The sequence below is a fragment of the Sarcophilus harrisii genome, chromosome 4, assembly GCF_902635505.1.
Source record: "Sarcophilus harrisii chromosome 4, mSarHar1.11, whole genome shotgun sequence".
In the NCBI taxonomy this organism is placed as follows: Eukaryota; Metazoa; Chordata; class Mammalia; order Dasyuromorphia; family Dasyuridae; genus Sarcophilus; species Sarcophilus harrisii.
In genome coordinates, this window is record NC_045429.1 from 438,527,404 (window position 1) to 438,544,752 (window position 17,349).

A 17,349-nucleotide genomic window follows, 5' to 3' on the forward strand; every position below is an offset into this window, starting at 1 on the left:
TTGTTCTTTCCTTTCACAATATATGATAAATTTTCCTGTTCATGCTTGCTTCATTTTGTATCAGTGCATTTAGCTCTTCCTGTGCTTTTCTGTTCTCCCCATTCATTGTTTCTTATGGCACAATAACGACCACAATTTCTTTAGCCATTCCCCAATCAATATCTACTTTGTTTCCAGTTCACATATGGCACCAAAGAGCTGCTTGAATATTTTGGGGGTATTCATTGGCCTCTGGGGGGTATAGCAGTGGGATCTGTGTCCAAAATTATGGGCATTTTAGTCACGTTCTTTGCATAATTCCAAACTGCTTTAGAATTAGACCAGTCACAGCTCTCCCAATAGTGCATTATTCACGTGCCTGTCTTTTCACAATCTTTTTGACATGGATTATTCCCATCTTTTACCAACACGCTAGCAGAAACTTTTTTTTTTTTTTTTTTGCTGAGGCAATTAGGGTTAAGTGACTTGCTCAGGGTCCCACAGCTAGGAAGTGTTAAGTGTCTGAGGCCAGATTTGAACTCAGGTCCTCCTGACTCCAGGGCTGGTGCTTTATCCACTGCCCCACCTAGCTGCCCCAGAACTACCAACTAGAATGATTCTCAGATAGTGATGAGCTCCCCACCAACAAGACTGCTGAAGTGGAGCCTACTTGATCTGAGTTGAGCTCAAAATAACAGTTGAACTTCATCTATGGATTGGATACGTCTATGTTGCTTCTCTGCTTAAGACGCTCCTAATGGCTCCCATAGCCTTTAGAAAACAGAAACATCTCCCTGTGGCACTTAAGACCTTCCACAGTTGGGTTTCAGCCTGCCTTCCCAAGACGATTCTTATTTCCCCTCGTACATTTTATAAATTAGCCATACTGATCAACTTGCTATTCTCGATACATGGCATTCTCCATCTCCCACTTCTGTGCTTTTGCCCATTCCTCAAAGCCGCCCCTTCCCCATCCGAACCCCCCAAAGCAGGGTGTGAGCAGATCTCCTATTTATACCCCACTAGCAGAGGGACCACTATTCCCTTCTCTTCTGTACCCCATCGAGGGAGAAGTCCTCAAACCCAGCTCACCTCCCACCCTGCTTTGGGGCCCTCCACAACCACAGGCAAACATTTGCAAAAACATAATCGCTTTATTTAGTGTTGGTTGGGGTTGCAAGTGTTGGCAGTGTCCCCAGGATCCCAAGGGAGAGCACAGGCTGCTTCGAGGGCCTCCTGACCCTCAGTGGGAATGGGGAGTGGGGTGGAGAAGCAGCAGAGATAAGTGATGACTCCCCCTTTCCTTCTTATCCCAAAGTCATTCCTTATCCTACAGGATGAGGGTGGATTTGGGGAGGGGGAGCAGCAAAGCAGTGAACAGAGTCACACCGTGGACCCCAGGACCATTTTTCCCAACCCAACTCTCGCAACTACTCATCTCGGCTACTGATTATGGGGGGTTGAGGGGCTTTGAACAAGGAGCGTTTTCCACTGGGCAGGGGCTTCGGAATAAGCACCATTGGACCCCCATAGTCACAGAATGTGAGTTCAGAGGGGAGCTTGGATGGCCCCTAAAATCCCTTTGAGTAATCCTATGATGCTGATTGTGCAGGACAGGAGGGAGAAGACGCAGGACGAAATGATTCGCCCAATATCACACAGGGAATAAGGGCCTTTGAGAGCCGGGCCAAGTTCTCCCCACTACCCACCCAAGCTGCCTGTCCCTCCCTTCTGTCACCTCCACCCTGGTCTGTCCAAGGACCCCCTCCCCCTCCCCCTGGCAGGAGCTTCTCTCATGGACCAGTTCCTCTGTGTGTGGTGGGAGTGGGGGTGAAAGTGCCTCAGTCCTCCTGGGAAAGAGTCTTGGGTAGGCGAGGCCTCACTAAGGCAGAAAGGAGCAGCAGCCCCTCATGGCCAGGGATGACAGGCCTGGGTGGGACCCGGGGGGGGGGGGCAGGAAAAGGGAGTAACTGGTGCTAGACCATAGAGGGGGGCCCCAGGCCTCCTCCTCCTCCTACAGCCCCCGACTGTTTCTTGGTGGGACCCCTGCCCCCCGCAGGGCTGGCCAGAGCACATCCAGCGTGTCTTGGTGGCAGGGAATGAGTAGCTTAAAAAAATGATCTCATACAAAGCATGAAAATGACTCAGCAGAAAAAAAAAAACCTCAGCAAAAGGTGTCCTCCCCCTGGTTTGGCGTCGGTCACGGGGCTCTGCCCTGGCCCCCGTCATCCCTCAGCCCCGCTCCTGGCCCGGCTTCCTGCTTCCCTACGTCGCCCCCCACATCCACCAGGAAGCCGATGCGGGGGCCGGGATCCGGGCAGGAGGAAGGGCTCCGGGAACGCGAGGCAGGCGCCGCGTGGGCCCCCTTCAGACCCGGCGCACCCAGTTCTCCAAAGCATGGAAGTGAAAGTCTTTGGTTACCATGAAGGGGGATGGGGCAGCAGCAAGCGGGTGGGCGGGTGAGCAAAGCGGGCATGGTGGAGGGGCAGGAAGTGTCCGGACGGACGCGGTCCATCATCATCGGGAGTTCAGCCGGGGAGCCACCTGCGGGGTGGGGCAGAGGACCCTGAGGGGCAGCCCTCCTGCCCCCGCCTCACCCTTCCCATCCTTGTGACCTGTTTGGAGGGGGCTCCCCTGGGGGCTGGGGGAATGGGGAAGAAGCCCCCCTATCAGTAAGGAAACTCAGCGGAAGCTCAGTGATGGCTCGCGTGGGTATGGGGCTGACTTGGGCTTGAGCCCAGGGTTCTGTGCTGATGTTACGCATGTGGCTCAGCAGCCACTTTGGGGACCCTGACCCGTAGGCCCCAGCCTTGCCCCCTGGTCCCCAGCCCTTCACTCACCACGGCAAGGTGCCCGTTCTTGGCCTTGGAGATAAGGAGCTCGGAGCCGGGGGTGAAATCGATGATGCCGTCCCTGCCCGGGCCCCCGGCAAAGGTAATGCTGATGGGGGAGGAGCAGGGCTCAATGAGACACGAGGAGCATGGGGGGGGCCCTCCCCCTCCCCTCCCCCTCCCCCATCCATCCCTCCTCCCAGCCCTGCTGAGCAGCCCCTTACCTGCCCTGGTTGATGTTAATGCTGTTGACCCGGTCTGCGTTCAGGGCCAACTTGGTTATCGTCTCGATCACGTGGTCGCTTTGGAGTACCACGTCCCCCTGAGACGCGAGGGAGGGGAGACAGAAAGATGCTCAGCTCCTCCGTCCAGCTCCGAGCAGTTGTCCCGCCCCGAGCAGTTGTCCCACCCCGAGCAGTTGTCCCACCCCGTGCCCCAAAGCAGTTGCAGATTGCCCCACAGGTACAGCAGCACTGGGAAGCCTGTGCTCCGGCCCCAAGCCACGATCCGGGGGGGCCGGAGGAGAGGGAATTATAGGATCCTCAAGGGAAGAAGCTTTTGTCTTTCTTTGCTGTGTGGAACCTAGTATAGTGACTAGCAAACAGTAAGCACTTAATAAATGCTCACTGCTGCAGAAAGGGACCACCGCTCCCCATGTCTGTGGAGGAATTCTCACAAGCAAGTTGAGGAGAAGGGGACGGAACAAGCCCAGCCCCCAGTCCAGCTTCCAGCCCAGCCCCCAGCCCAGCCCTTGTACCTTCTGCTTGTTGTCCTCTCTCTGCACATGGAGGACAAAAAGGCTGTCACTGAGGCTGCTGACCGAGATACCTGGGGGGGAGGGGAAGGTCAGGACGGAGAGAGGGGCCCCATCCCCAGCCATCCATCCCCACACAGGGCTGGCGGACGGGGCCGAGCTCCCCAAGCAAAGGAAAGAGGGCCAGGGACGGAAGAGGGAGGCTGTGCTGCAGCCTTCTGGGCTTCCTCTATACAGACCCCCTCAGAGCCCACAGCCAGGCCCTCTGCCCCATTTCTCAGATGCACAGAGGCCCCTGCCCCCGAGCCCCGGCCCGGCCCTCAGAGCTCCCGGCTCCTCCGTCGGCTCCTTACCCGTCAGGTTGGCGTATTCGATTCTCTGCTTGATCTTCGCCTCCTCCACGATGACCGCGGCGCTGGGGGTCAGCAGCAGCTGCCGGGCCCGAGGCTTGTAGCCCTTCCGGTCATATTTCACGACAGGCACTGCGTACTGGAGGGAAGGGCGCCATGAGACCACTGGCCAGCGGCCCCCGGCCTTCTTATAGCCTGCCCACTTCCAGGACAGTGTCAGACTCCCCTGGGTCCAGGTCTCTCCCTCTGTCTCATCTCGGGTCATTCCTATCGTCGCTTCATGTTCCAAAGAGAACAGAAACTACCGCAGGAGATGGCACCGAAGGGGAACGCTGGAGGAGGGGGCTTTCGGGGAGCTAGTGCAGGAAACGGAATGCCGGACTTTCTACGGTCCCCTAGGACTCCCCGCTTCTTCTCTTCCCAAATTGTCTGCTACTTCCCTCTCCTGTCCCAGGGATACTTTCATTATCTCTACTTGTATTCCCAGGCACTAGGCTGGGGGAGGTGCTTAATAAGTACTTTCTGATTGATTCTCCCACTGTTCCTTTAGACTCCCATCCCAAGAGCACTTAAGTGGGCTTCTGCCATGTTTCTGAATTGCCACCATCAGTCCCCTCCTGCTTCTCTCTTTGGGGTCCCAAATAGCAGGCTCACCTGGACAGGCTCATTGCCGAGGGCTTGGAGCACTTTGGGGCTGATCTCATCGGCAGCTAAAAAAAGACACAGGTTGGAAGTTGCAGAATTGCTGGACAAAGTCCAGGCCGGAAGGAAATGAGGGGGGTGGGGGGAGAAGAAAATCCAAGGGGAAGTGCAGGAGGAAGTTACCCAAGGAAGATGGTGGGTAAGGGAAGGGAGCAGAGGAAGGGGCATTATGGGGAAGGGGGCCCAGGATGTCATACCAAGTCGTGTGTTGATGAAAAGCCTGGGGACACTCTGGGGGTAGTTGTCTTTCTTGCCCTTGAAAACTTCACTGGCCACAGCCTTCTGATGCAGCTATTGAGACAAGGGTGGGGCACTGACCAACGGCCCAACCTCGACACCCTTGGTAGAGTGTAAGCTTCTGTTTTTTAATCCTCACTCTTGCTTCTCCAGCGCCTAGCGTAGTGCCTTGCACACAGTAGGCATTTTAGTAATTGCTATCATTTATATAGCTGTTTAAAGTTTGTAAAGCATTAACACAGATTATCTCATTTGAACCGCAACAATCCTGGGAGATAGGTGCTATTATTAGCTCCATTTTACAGATGAGGAAACTGAGGCAGCTAAAGGTTAACTGACTTGCCCAGAGTCTCAAAGCTAGCATGTGTATGATATAGGATTTGAACTCAGGTCTTCCTTTCTCCCAAGTTCAGTATATTTCAATGCTCCAATAACAGCCCATTACCCACACTAAATGCTCTAAACTCTGATTCTCAATAAAGAAATGCACTTTCGAAATGAGCAGAACCAGGAGGTCATTATATATGTCAACAACAATACTGTATGAAGATGTATCCTGATGGAAGTGGATTTCTTTGACAAAGAGACCTAATTCAGTTTCAATTGATCAATGATGGGCAGAAGCAGCTACCCCCAAAGAAAGAACACTGGGAAATGAATGTAAACTGTTTGCATTTTTGTTTTTCTTCCCAGGTTATTTTTACCTTCTGAATCCAATTCTCCCTGTGCAACAAGAGAACTGTTTGGTTCTGCACACATATATCGTATCTAGGATATACTGCGACATATTCAACATATATAGGACTGCTTGCCATCTGGGGTTGGGGGTGAAGGGAGGGAGGGGAAAAATCAGAACAGAAGTGAGTGCAAGGGATAATGTTGTAAAAAAAATTACCCTGGCATGGGTTCTGTCAATAAAAAGTTATTATAATTAAAAAAAAAAAAAAGAAATGCACTTTCTTTCTGAGATGTCAATGGGGAAAGAGACAAACGATGAGATATGGGAGCTCTGAATTCATCTCTATGTCCCCATTATAATGGGATTCAAAAAAAATTTTTTTTGGGGGGGGAGAATTCAATATTTGAAAGTACCAATAATATCTTAAAGAAGCAGAATGGCTTAGAGAAGATAGTGTTAGATTTGGGATCAGGGAAATCTGCCTTAGCATATATATCCCTGTGTAAATACGGACAAGTAACTTAATTTCCCTGAGCCTCAGTTTACTCATCTGTAAAATGAAAGGACCAAAGGGCCTCGAAGGACTTGCCAGCTCTAAATTTATGACCCTTCCCTGTGCTCAGCATCGCTCTTTCTCTTGAGCTTCATTCCCAGCAAACCAAGTTACCTGCTGCTTCCACTCAGAACTGATGTTGCGGCAGTATTTCCACACCATGTTCCTCATGCAGAGCTCCCTCAGCTGTTCAGAGGCCTGGGAGGACAAGAGATGAAGTCAAGGAGAGCAAAAGGGAAGGAGAAGGGGCTTTAGAGAGATGCCCCTGGGGAAAGGCCCCAAGGATGGGGCCAGGGGCTGTTCTACGGTTTTTATCCACGACTCTAGTCCACAAGTGTGGACTAGACGTTACTATCCTTGTGACCTCGGGCAAATCCTTTCATTCTCAGGACCTCACTAGGCTACTTGTAAAACAAAAGTCTAGAATGGAGGTTAAAATATAACCAGGAAATACTTAACAAAATAAAAATTAAAACATAAAGCACGTCAATTTGTGGTTTTCAACATCAACACGCAATAGATCTGGTTTCTACTCGAGTCTGATCCAGTGATCTTTTAGATCTTTTAGATCTCTAAGAATGCTTCCAGCTCAAAATCTTTGATTCTAGGAAGTTGAAGTCAGACGGACCTGAATTCAAATCTTCTCTTTGTTCCTAAACATTTATGGGATCTTAGAAAAAAGTCACATAACTTTTTAGGATCTCAGTTTTCCCATCTGTTAAAACAAGAGGGTTGAAATAGATGCCTGAGGTCCAATACAGTTATCTACTTCTTGATTTCTGAACATCTTTCCACGCTCCTGCAGGTCTATTATTTTCTACTATCTTGCTTTCTATGGTATGGTGTGTTTTGTCACTCCAATTAGTTTTTTTTTTTTTTTTTTTGGGGGGGGGTTACTAAGGCAACTGGGGCTAAGTGACTTGCCCAGGATCACACAGCCTGGAAGTGTTGTGTCTGAGGTCACATTTGAACTCAGGTCCTCCTGACTTCAGGGCTGGTGCTCTATCCACTGAGCCACCTGGCTGCCCCCATTCCAATGAATTCTTGAGGTGAAGGACTAGACTTCAGCAGTGCTGTGTGCAGAGCTGGGTCAGTGCTCACTAAAGGATTATAGTTGGATCAATTATCAGAGGATCATAAGATCAGAAACTGAGAATTTAAGGAATCTTAAGAGATAATCAGTGAGGAAACTGAAGCCTTGGGAGCCTGGGAGGCTACAGGGTCAGATCTCTATCTTGGAGGTCTTCCATTCTAACTTCTTCACTTTAGAGATAAGGAAACTGAGGCAGTGACTTGCCCAGAGTCACACAGCTAGTAAGCGTCTCAGTTCATATTGGACCCCAAGCATTTCCTACTTCCCCTATACAGTGACCGGCCTCTATATCATCCAGTTTCCTCAGACCTCATGCAGAGCAGGGGGAGGGGTGGGCCACGTTTTATCCAACACGTTCCGGGGCAGGTGCCGCCGCAGATTCAGCAGGAAGGAGCACCGAACAAAATCCAAGAAGAAGGCATTTTCGGGGCACCTGGGTGCACGGCGGAGGATGAAGCCTTGGATTAGCCTTGGGGAGAAAGGAAGGGAGGGAGGTCAGCGTGCTAATGAGAACAGCTCACTGAGGATATTCCTCTCCAAAATCTGGGGTTCAAATCCTCTCTGATGGCTTTCGTCCAGTGTAATCGTGGACAAGGCATTTGTCTTGTTCTCTGTGGGCCTTAGTTTCCTCCTCTGTAAAACAAGGGGATCAGATGCCTCTGAGATCATCCCTAACTCTAGCACTATGATTTTGTGACCCTATGTCCCCTCTCTAAGGAAGGCAGTATGAGTATTATTAGACTCGTTTTACAAATGAGTAACTTGGAGTTTTGCCCAAGGCTACACAGCCTGATAAAGTGACTGTGCTGGAATTTAAACCCAGCACACACCATTCCATTGTCATGGGGGATGTGCTTGGGGATCCATCACCAGGGATTTGCTTTCATTTGCTGAGATCGCTCTGACACAAAGTCAACATGTTCTCCCCATTACCTAATACATAAAGTCAACAAATCCTCCCCACCATTCCCAGTACATAAGGTCAACGCGTCCTCCTCGGCCCGACAAGGCGCACTAGCAGGGGCCCTTCAAACTCACTGTCGGATCATGCTGGCAGCCCATTTCCTCTTGGCTGCTTTCCTCCGGCCCAGGGTCCCACGCCACCATGATTGGATGCAGATAGCTGTAAGATAATCAAGTAACTGCTCACCTTCACTTTCCCCCCATACATTGTCTAAGGACAACCCTGAACTGGACTTTGGCTCTCCCCCTTCACCTTGTTCCATAAGATCTGAGTCTCTGGCTTCAGAAAGCAGGAAAAGATTTTAAACTTCTTCCTCGAAACTGCCATTCTCGTCTCCTCTCCCCTACCTCCAATTCCCTCCCCCCAATTTACTAACCTGCACGCTTCACTTGTAAGAATTTCTGTCTCCAATGGTATCCCCGCCATGCTGCCTGGATCTTTGTGGCTGTGGTTTCAGAAAGTCAATGAACAAATATTCATTCATCATTAGCATCATCTTAGACTCTCCTGGAGTCAACAAGAGCTGGGTTCGAATCCCACCAAAGGGATGGGCAGAGGAGGGCAAGGAATTTCTCTAAATCTGGGATTCCCAGTAGATTAGAGAATCAAGCATACCCGCATTCTCAACACCTCAGGATGGTTACAGGGAAAGTCCCAAAGTATGAGAATGTTAGGAATACTCGTTAGTGTTGACAAAAGACACTATGGAAGCCCAGAGGGGAGAGCCCAAAGGGTGAGTCAGGGAAAGACCAGAAAGTGAGAGCTGGAAGGGACGACTGAGGTGATAGTCAAAAGCAAGATTTGAATCTGGGTCCTCTGTCTATGGTTAATACTTGATCCATGTACCCAAGAGATACTCCCTGATACCATCTTCCTGGGTCCAAAGAGGCCATCAAGTTCAGCCCTCTGTTTTACAGAGAAGACGGAGACCCAGGGAAGTGAAGCCAAAGTGATCCAAAGTAGGGCTTTGAACCCAAGACCTTTGACTCAAGAACCAGTGCTGTACTGAGATGGCAAGACTTGATAAGGATGAAGTCCAAAGGAAAGAGACCCCAAATCTTACCCAGGCTCTGCTTCCTCATTTCCAGAGCATCTTCTGTGGCAAAGAGCGTCTTGGGGAAGCGGATGAAGATCTTGGTTCTAGAGGAAAGAATGGAAAAGGGCCAGTCTGGCTGCAGCCTCCAGCAGCCCTCCTCCCCCCAGAGGGACTGTCCACTCACTTGCCCAGCTTGTATTCCTCAGGCTTGTAGCCGAGATGTTGGATCAAGACCGATACCCCATCCTGTGGTCGCCCGTCCCAGGTGGGCCACGTCTCGGGACACAAGGACTTGTACCTGCAGAGGTGACAGAACAAGCTCCAGCCTCATTCACCACTCTGGGAAGAAAAGGGGGGGTGTGACTGAGTGAATGTGTGTTTGTGTGACTGAGTGAGGGGGACGGGGAGACTATTGTGCATACCTCCTATTAGAATCAGAACAGGACCTTCAGCTTTGAGGGTCTAAATCCTGGGCTCCAGACCCTGGGCCCCTGAGCCTTGATTTACTGAAAAGTAATCTCAGACCAGTGGGGTCCAATGGAGGGTGGTCCAATCTCTGGGCTTATGACCAGTGACCCAAGAAAGCAGAGTGAAGTGGCTCACCCGGGATCCCAGTGATTCAGAGTGCTGGATTTGGAGGAAGACGCGGATTCAAATCCAGACTTAAGATGCTGTCTCCCAGTCTAATACTGGCCAAGTGACTAAACCTCTCTGGGACTCAGTTTCTGTATTTGTATCAAATTGCTTCCCATTTAAGGAGGGAAAATGATGGGAAGAAAAATTCTGAATTTAACAATTTTAAAAAATTAATGTTAAAGGGGCAGCTAGGTGGCGCAGTGGCTAGAGCACCAGCCCTGAAGTCAGGAGGACCCGAGTTCAAATTTGATCTCAGACACTTAACACTTCCTGGGCAAATCACTTAACCCCAATTGCCTCAGGGGGAAAAATGTTAAAAATTTACATATAATTGGAGAAAATAAGATACTATTGAAACGAGCAGAACCAAGAGAATGTTATGCATAGAAACAATGGATTATGTGATAGTCAACTAGGCTGGGCTTGGCTTTTCTCAATAATGAGGTGATTCAAGGCATTTTCTTTAGACTTGGGATAGAAAGAACCATCCACATCCAGAGAAAGAACTACAGAGACTTAAATGGATCAAAGCATAGTATTTTCATCTTTTGGAGTATTTGTTGTTGTTTATTTACTCATTTGTTTTTTCTTTTTTGGTTTTTTTTTCTTAATCTGATTTTATCTGCAGTATGACAAATACAGAAATATGTTTGGAAAAATTTCACATGTTTAACCGATATTGAATTGCTTGCTATCTTGGAGAGGGAGAACAATTTGGAACACACGGTTCTGCAAAAGCGAAACTACCTTTGCATGTATTCGGAAAAATAAAATACTATTGAAAATAAAAAGATAGAAGGGTCTAGCCTGAAAGCTGCTGGGAAGGCAGCGTTGGTGAGACTGGGAAACTACAGGGAAAACCCCAAGTGGGAAAGCACTTTCAGAATGTCTCTATACATACACAGAGACAAACACACACAATCTACACACATGTAAGCATATACACAATGCACAGACACACCTACAAGTATATCTATACATACCACACATACAAATACATGTATACATACACACATGCACAATACATATGTACACACATATAGAATACAAACACTCATACATAAGCCCTTCAGCTACAGAATTGTGCAAAACAAACTGGATTTGATTCCACAGACCTGGGTTTGAATCTTGGCTTTACCATTCATTACCCATAGGCCAACAGAGAACAAGGGAAAGAGTACTGGCTGGAGCTGGGCTTTCAAATCCCGGCTCAGCCACTACTCCTATGTAATTTTGGGCAAATCACTGAGTTGGGGCTCAATCAGCTCATTTAAAAGCCAGGTCACAAAACCACAGGCTAACAGACTTAATGGTTGGCGTTTACTCTAAGAATGTCTGATCCTTTTGAGTAAGGGTTGCTTTATTTTCATCTTTGAATCCTTATCCAGGCAGCTAAGGGGGCAGTAGATAGAGGCAGGAAGATCTGAATTCAAATCTGGCCTCTGACACTGCCTGTGAGAGCCTGGGCAAGTCACTTAACCCTGATTGCCTCAGTTTTTCATCTGTCAAATGAGGTAGAGAAGGAAATGGCAAACCATTCCACTGTCTTTCCCAAGAAATCCCCAAATAAGGTCATGAAGAATCAGAAGTGACTGAACAATGACTGAATAACAATAAAACTCCTTAGCCCTCTAAGGGCTCAGTAACTTGGGTTATTATTATTCCCATTTTACAGAAGAAGAAGGGGCTAAGTGACTTGCTTAGAGTGCCATAGCTGCTAAGTGCCAGAGGATCTGAACTTTGATTTTCTTTCCTTTTTTTTTATAATAGTTTTTTTTCAAAAATATATGCAAAACAAGAAAACTGTATAAATATCTATGCCTATATTGTATTTAACATATATTTTTACATATTTAACACATATTGGATTACCTGCCATGTAGGGGAGGGGAGGGGGAATTGGAACACAAGATTTTTCAAGGGTCAATGTTGAAAAAATTATCCTTGCATATGTTCTGAAAATAAAAATCTTCAATTAAAAAATACATGCAAAGATAGTTTTCAACATCCACCCTTGCAAAATCTCCTGTTTCAAATTTTTTCTCTCCCCCTCTTTCTTAGGCAGCAGGCAATCCAATATATGTTAAACATGTGCAATTCTTCTAAGCATTTTTCCATATTTACCTTGCTGCACAAGAAAAAGGAGATCAAAAATGAGAGGGAAAAACAAACAACAACAAAGGAGAAAATGCTATGTTGTGATCCACACTCAGTTCCCACAGTCCTCTCTGTGGATACAGATGGCTCTCTCCATCCCAGGTCTATTGGAATTGCCCCAAATCCCCCTGATTGGGGATCCATTACAGTCAGATCCATTAGAGCTGATCATCACATATCCTTCTTGTTGCTGTGTACAGCACTCATTTGTGAACCCAGATTTTCTTGATCCTAGTCCAACACTCTATCCAATATGCCAAGCAAAGGACCTTAAAGACCAGCAAGATCAACCCCCCCATTTTCCAGTTGAAGAAACTGAGCCTCACAGGGCTTGTCCAAAATCACAAAGAAAATAGAAGAGGGCAGCTAGGTGGCGCAGTGGATAGAGCACCAGCCCTGAAGTCAGGAGGACCCGAGTTCAAATGTGACCTCAGACACTTAACACTTCCTGGCTGTGTGACCCTGGGCAAGTCACTTAACCCCAACTGCCTCAACGAAAACTAAAAATCAAAAATCCCAGAAGAGCTGGGTTTTGAACTCAGATCCTTTGGATCCCAAACTCAGAACCTCTTCAAGTGTACTCTGCTCTTCCCTCCCTGCTCTTGAAGGAACGCTCTCACTCCGAATCTCTGCTCCTTCCACATCTGTCCTCCCCATGTACTCCCCTTTGCCCCGGTGCCTCCCCTGCTCTCCACACACCTCTGGAGGAAGTTCTCATATTTGCGCCTGTAGGCAAAGCCAGCTCTCCGTACCCGCAGATTCTCCATCAGCCCCAGGTATTTCACCTGATGTCGGATGAGCACCTCATCAAACCGACCTAGGAGAGAAGGAGCAAACTGCTTAACCAAACTTCTGCATCTCAGTTCTCACACCCAGAGGGTGGGATATATATATTTGGATGAAGATCTGGAAAAAAACCATGATAGCTGGACCAATCCCACCTCCCTTGTACCCTGAGAGACTGGTGTGATCCCAAATGAGGAGCCTGTCAGTAAGAAAATGGCTGGGTGACAACAGATGTCACCCCCAAGATGGACTCAGCAACTAAGAAGTGTCAGGACTTGAAACCTACCACCAACTCTCCATTTAGAGAAGGGCCCAATCTAGGAAGTGAGGGTTTCTGGGGCTTGCCCAGGGCAAGTATCCTTAGTGAAGAGGAAGCCAAAAAACAAACAGCTGGCAAGAAAGCATTGATGCCCATGGCCTTCAGCTCCAGAGCAGTGGAAAGAAAAGCACTGGGGATGCTGGGTGAAGTCCTCCTCCCTAAGTTTCCTTCTTTAAACCCTTTTGGGGGTAGAGAGAAGTGGACTCTTTTCCAGCTCTGGCATTTTGTAATCTCAGTCTTCCCAAGAGAGAAATGAGACAGTGGGGGTGGCGGGGTGCACCCAGGAGGGAGATGGGAAAGGACTGCCTCCTCTTACCGGGCTGTTTGGCGTCATTGGGCTTGATACAGCGAATATAGGCGGGTTCTTTGGACATGAGGATCTCAACCAGTTGGAACAGACTTGCCTTAAACTGTGTGGCCGCCTGCAAGTCAAGTCAACAAGCATTTATGAAGAGCCTACTATATGCCAGGTTCAGTGCTAAGAGCTAGATTCAGAAAGGTCAGAAGGAAAGGGGAAGGCTATAGGTTTGGAGATGGGGAGGTAGATGGAGTCACTGGGGGGAATATGGTGGGAGGTGGGGGGAAAGGATGCAGTTGGACATCCCATTGAGCCTAGGGGAGAAGGACCCCAGCCCTGCAGAGTCCCAGAGACACACACTCTCCCTGAAGGGCACATACCGTCTCTGGCCTTTTCTTGTCTGTGAGTTCATTCCTGTCAAAGCACTGGCTCAGGATGGGGTTTTCAGAGCTGCACATGGTCTGTGGAAAGGAAGAGAAGAGACTGAAGAGGGAAATTCCCTGTGGGAGATGGGGAATTTTCCTCCTGTTCCAGGAAGAAAAAAAAGGAAAAAAGAAAGGGTTGCCTCCCCCCTAAAACAAACCATTCTGAAATAAGGGGAAAAAAAAAGAAAAAAAGAGAAAGATTTCCCTCTGGGTATCAGTGGGAAGTCAAGGTGTCCTCTGACAACAACCTCAGTTCATTCCCCTTTTAGGAGAGCCCAAGGCATGGGTGAGTCAGAAGTTCTCTGGGGCAATGGCAGAAAAGTGGGGCCCCTCGAGAAGTGAACTGTGTACCAGGAGCGCAGAGGTGCTTTCCCTGTTTGCTTAAGAGTTCCCATGAATCATTACTTTCTGTCCTCTGCATTTTTGTTTAATGAAATAAAAGCTGTCCTTCACCCAATGTGAAAAGATAAAAAGCCCTCTCTTCGGTTTTCCCCAGCCCCAGAGTGCCAACCTGTCTACCCTCGCCAGGGGCCAGCCCCGCTTACCTCCTTAAGATTACGAAACAGGAGGTCATTGTTCTTGTCCAGAAACCCTGGCGAGAGGAAGAGAAGAAACGGGGTTTGGGAGGGAAGAAGGTCACATCGGAGCGAGTGCCAAATTTCAAAGGGAAAGCCAAGAAGAGGGGATGAGTCGGGGAGAGGGGGGAGGGGTTGTGCCCTAGGGCCCCAGACACTCATGTACCTGTCACACTGTAGGTCACCTCCCCAGCGTAGTGCAACAGACGGAATTCGCCTCGACCCAAGGATTTCCTTGTCCGCTGGTCAGCCAACTTGTGCCTAGGAGAGGGGAAGGGGGAAAAGGGCAGCTGTGTAAGCCGGCTCACGGCTCTGCTGTTCGGAGCCCGGGTTTCCCAAGGAGACTTCCGATGAGATCGCTCCTAGCCAGCCCTTGGCACCAAGGCCAAGTTCCCAGCCAATTAATCAACAAAAATTTATTAAGTATCTCTGACGGGCCAAGACAGCCATACGAAGCCAAAACAAAAGCCAACAGCTTCTGCCTTCCAGGAGTTTACTGGCTATTTAGGGGAGATGCACATGTGAACGTATATCGGTAGATACGTGGCTGTTTTTGAGGGGGAAAGCACAACCAGCTGGGGTCGGGGAGAGAAAGGTCTGTAGAATATGGTGCTTGATCTGATTCTGAAAGGAAATCTGGGATTCTGAGAGTGGAAACGTATCTGCATGGGAGAGAAGGCTATATGAAACACGAACATCTCAAAATGGAGAGGAAAAAGCTGAGTCCAAAGAGACCAGCTCTGGTAGAGGGCAATGGGGTATATAATTTAGAGAGAGGGAGGAACTAGCTTCACTTCCCAAATTTGTTTCCTGTGTGGGTTGGAAACAAGTAATTTCATCTCTAAGCCGAGTTTACCTTTCTGTAAAATAAAAGGATTAGGCCAGATGGCCTCTGAGGCTCCTTTCAGCTCTATATCTATGAACCATGATCCCTTGTTTCCGAAAGCAAGGATTACACGATGATTCTGTGGGCTCTCATTTAAGCATGATAATTATGTGGGAGAGCCAGGGCAGACAGAACCAGGAAATCCTCAAGGCTCCAGTAACTCCGCCTGGACTACGGGGCAGGACTAGGGCCTTGATGTCTACTTCTCTACTTCCCCTCTATGCCCTATCTCTGCCTCTTGCTTGGGGATCGATAATCAAATCTGAACGACCACTGCTACTCTGAAGTATGATACCATCTGTGCAGCATAGATACCATCCAGGTAATTCCACAGTCCCTATTCCTGACCCCCACTCCACTCCCTATCACTATCATACCCATACCTCCTATTTCCCTATTTCTATTGTAACGTTTTGTAGTGCCCTCTGCAGTTCCTATTCTATTGTTAATAAAAATAAAAAAATATATATATATACATACACACACATACATATATACATATATGTGTGTGTGTATGTGTATGCTGAGACAATTGGGGTTAAGTGACTTGCCTAGGGTCACACAGCTCAGAAGTGTCAAGTGTCTGTGGCCAGATTTGAACTCAGGTCCTCCTGACTTCAGGGTTGGTGCTCTATCTGCTGTGCTACTTAGCTGCCCCCTGCTTTGTATAAATTTTTATATTAAATTTTCCATATACACATTGCTTTCCCAACAGAATGTCAGTTCCTTGTGTCTGGGGTCTGCGTCATTATTACCTTTCTATCTCTAGAACTTAACATAACACAGACACTGAGAAGGTATATAATAAATGTTTGTTGAATTGATTAGTAGTGATCACATCAGTAATAATTACTAACCAAAAAAAAAAAAAAATCTGAGAGAACTACAAATTTCAGGTCAAAGAAAATAAATATCTTTTCATTCCTTATTTATGAAAAAGCTTATGCTCTGTTATCTTGTTTGTCTTCTCTAAAAAAGAGAGTAATGATAATATTATTAGTAGTAATGACACTAACTTGGATATCTTTATTTTCAAAGTAATTATCAAGAAACAAAATTCAAAATGATTACCCTTAAAAAAAAAAAGCTGGATCATTTAGAATTTGCCTTTTTAAAAGTACATGTTGATGTAATGATGCCCCATGTGCCGCTGTGTCTCCTCTGATCTGCTTATTTGGTGCATATTTTTGTTATTTCAGATCTATTGCCTCCCCTCTCTTTATTTTTACAGATGAGACACTGAGGCCCAGAGAGGGGAGCGAGTGACTCATCCGGAGAGTAGAGGAACGTGGCCCTCAGCTGGAAATCAGACCCGATTTCATTCTGACTCTGTCACTAACATGTCCTCTGACCTTGGACAAATCACATTTTTTTTTAAAAAACTAAGTCAGACTGGCCTAATGGAAAAGAGTACTGAGTTTGAAAAAGCTCAGATTCAACTCTCTCCTTTCAGTCAACCAAGAAACGCTTAATACCGTTACTATATGTTTACTAATGAGTTACTATGTTAGTACTATGTGTATATGTTTACTAATGAGTTACTATGTTACTACTATGTGTCAGGTGCTAAGTACTGGGGACAAAAAGAGGTAAAAGATTGTTTCTGGCTTCAAAGAAATTACAATCTAACTCTTGCTGTGACCTCAAGGAAGTTATTAATTCTGAATGTAACTTCCTAAGGACTTTAGTAGATTAGTTGGGAAGTAAGTTAGTTCTCATGCTAAAAATTCCCCTTCATGCATCTAATTTTTTCCTTTAAACAGTCACAATTAGCATTGCTAATGACGGTTCCATCTGTGCATTTTTTTCTTTATTTCAGATTCTGTTGCCCTCCCTCCCCCTTTATTTTTTACAGATAAGTAAACTGAGGCTAAGGGGCATTAAACGAATCCCCGAGAATTACCCAACAAGGTACTGGGAAAACTGGTAGGAGAATCTAGGGAAAGCAGAGGAGCTATATTCGAAGAGGAAGCGATTTAGGAGCAAATCAGAACACGTCTTCTCAGGAGAAGAGAGAGTAGACAACAGCCCATTAACTTTTACATAAATAGGAAAGAAAAACTTGCAGTTCTCTTGGGAAATGATTTTT

At 47.4% G+C, this 17,349-nt stretch overlaps 1 protein-coding gene across 3 annotated transcripts in view; it reads right to left on the bottom strand.

Moving 5' to 3' along the window:
- Positions 1-1,113: 1,113 nt before the first annotated feature.
- Positions 1,114-17,349, bottom strand: part of MYO1C (myosin IC) — a 41,820-nt gene continuing 25,584 nt past the window's right edge. For all 3 annotated transcript variants that reach the window (XM_031967776.1, XM_031967778.1, XM_031967777.1), the window contains exons 15-32: positions 14,541-14,635; positions 14,345-14,391; positions 13,755-13,835; positions 13,393-13,498; positions 12,671-12,788; positions 9,363-9,476; positions 9,206-9,282; positions 8,519-8,587; positions 8,217-8,301; positions 7,488-7,647; positions 6,200-6,283; positions 4,814-4,907; positions 4,569-4,624; positions 3,918-4,053; positions 3,568-3,638; positions 3,035-3,132; positions 2,820-2,919; positions 1,114-2,523 (exon numbers count right to left, since the gene is read on the bottom strand). In XM_031967776.1, the coding sequence (XP_031823636.1) occupies positions 2,497-2,523; positions 2,820-2,919; positions 3,035-3,132; positions 3,568-3,638; positions 3,918-4,053; positions 4,569-4,624; positions 4,814-4,907; positions 6,200-6,283; positions 7,488-7,647; positions 8,217-8,301; positions 8,519-8,587; positions 9,206-9,282; positions 9,363-9,476; positions 12,671-12,788; positions 13,393-13,498; positions 13,755-13,835; positions 14,345-14,391; positions 14,541-14,635 (1,618 nt within the window). In that variant the 3' untranslated portion in view covers positions 1,114-2,496. The remainder of the gene's footprint in view (positions 2,524-2,819; positions 2,920-3,034; positions 3,133-3,567; positions 3,639-3,917; positions 4,054-4,568; positions 4,625-4,813; positions 4,908-6,199; positions 6,284-7,487; positions 7,648-8,216; positions 8,302-8,518; positions 8,588-9,205; positions 9,283-9,362; positions 9,477-12,670; positions 12,789-13,392; positions 13,499-13,754; positions 13,836-14,344; positions 14,392-14,540; positions 14,636-17,349) is intronic.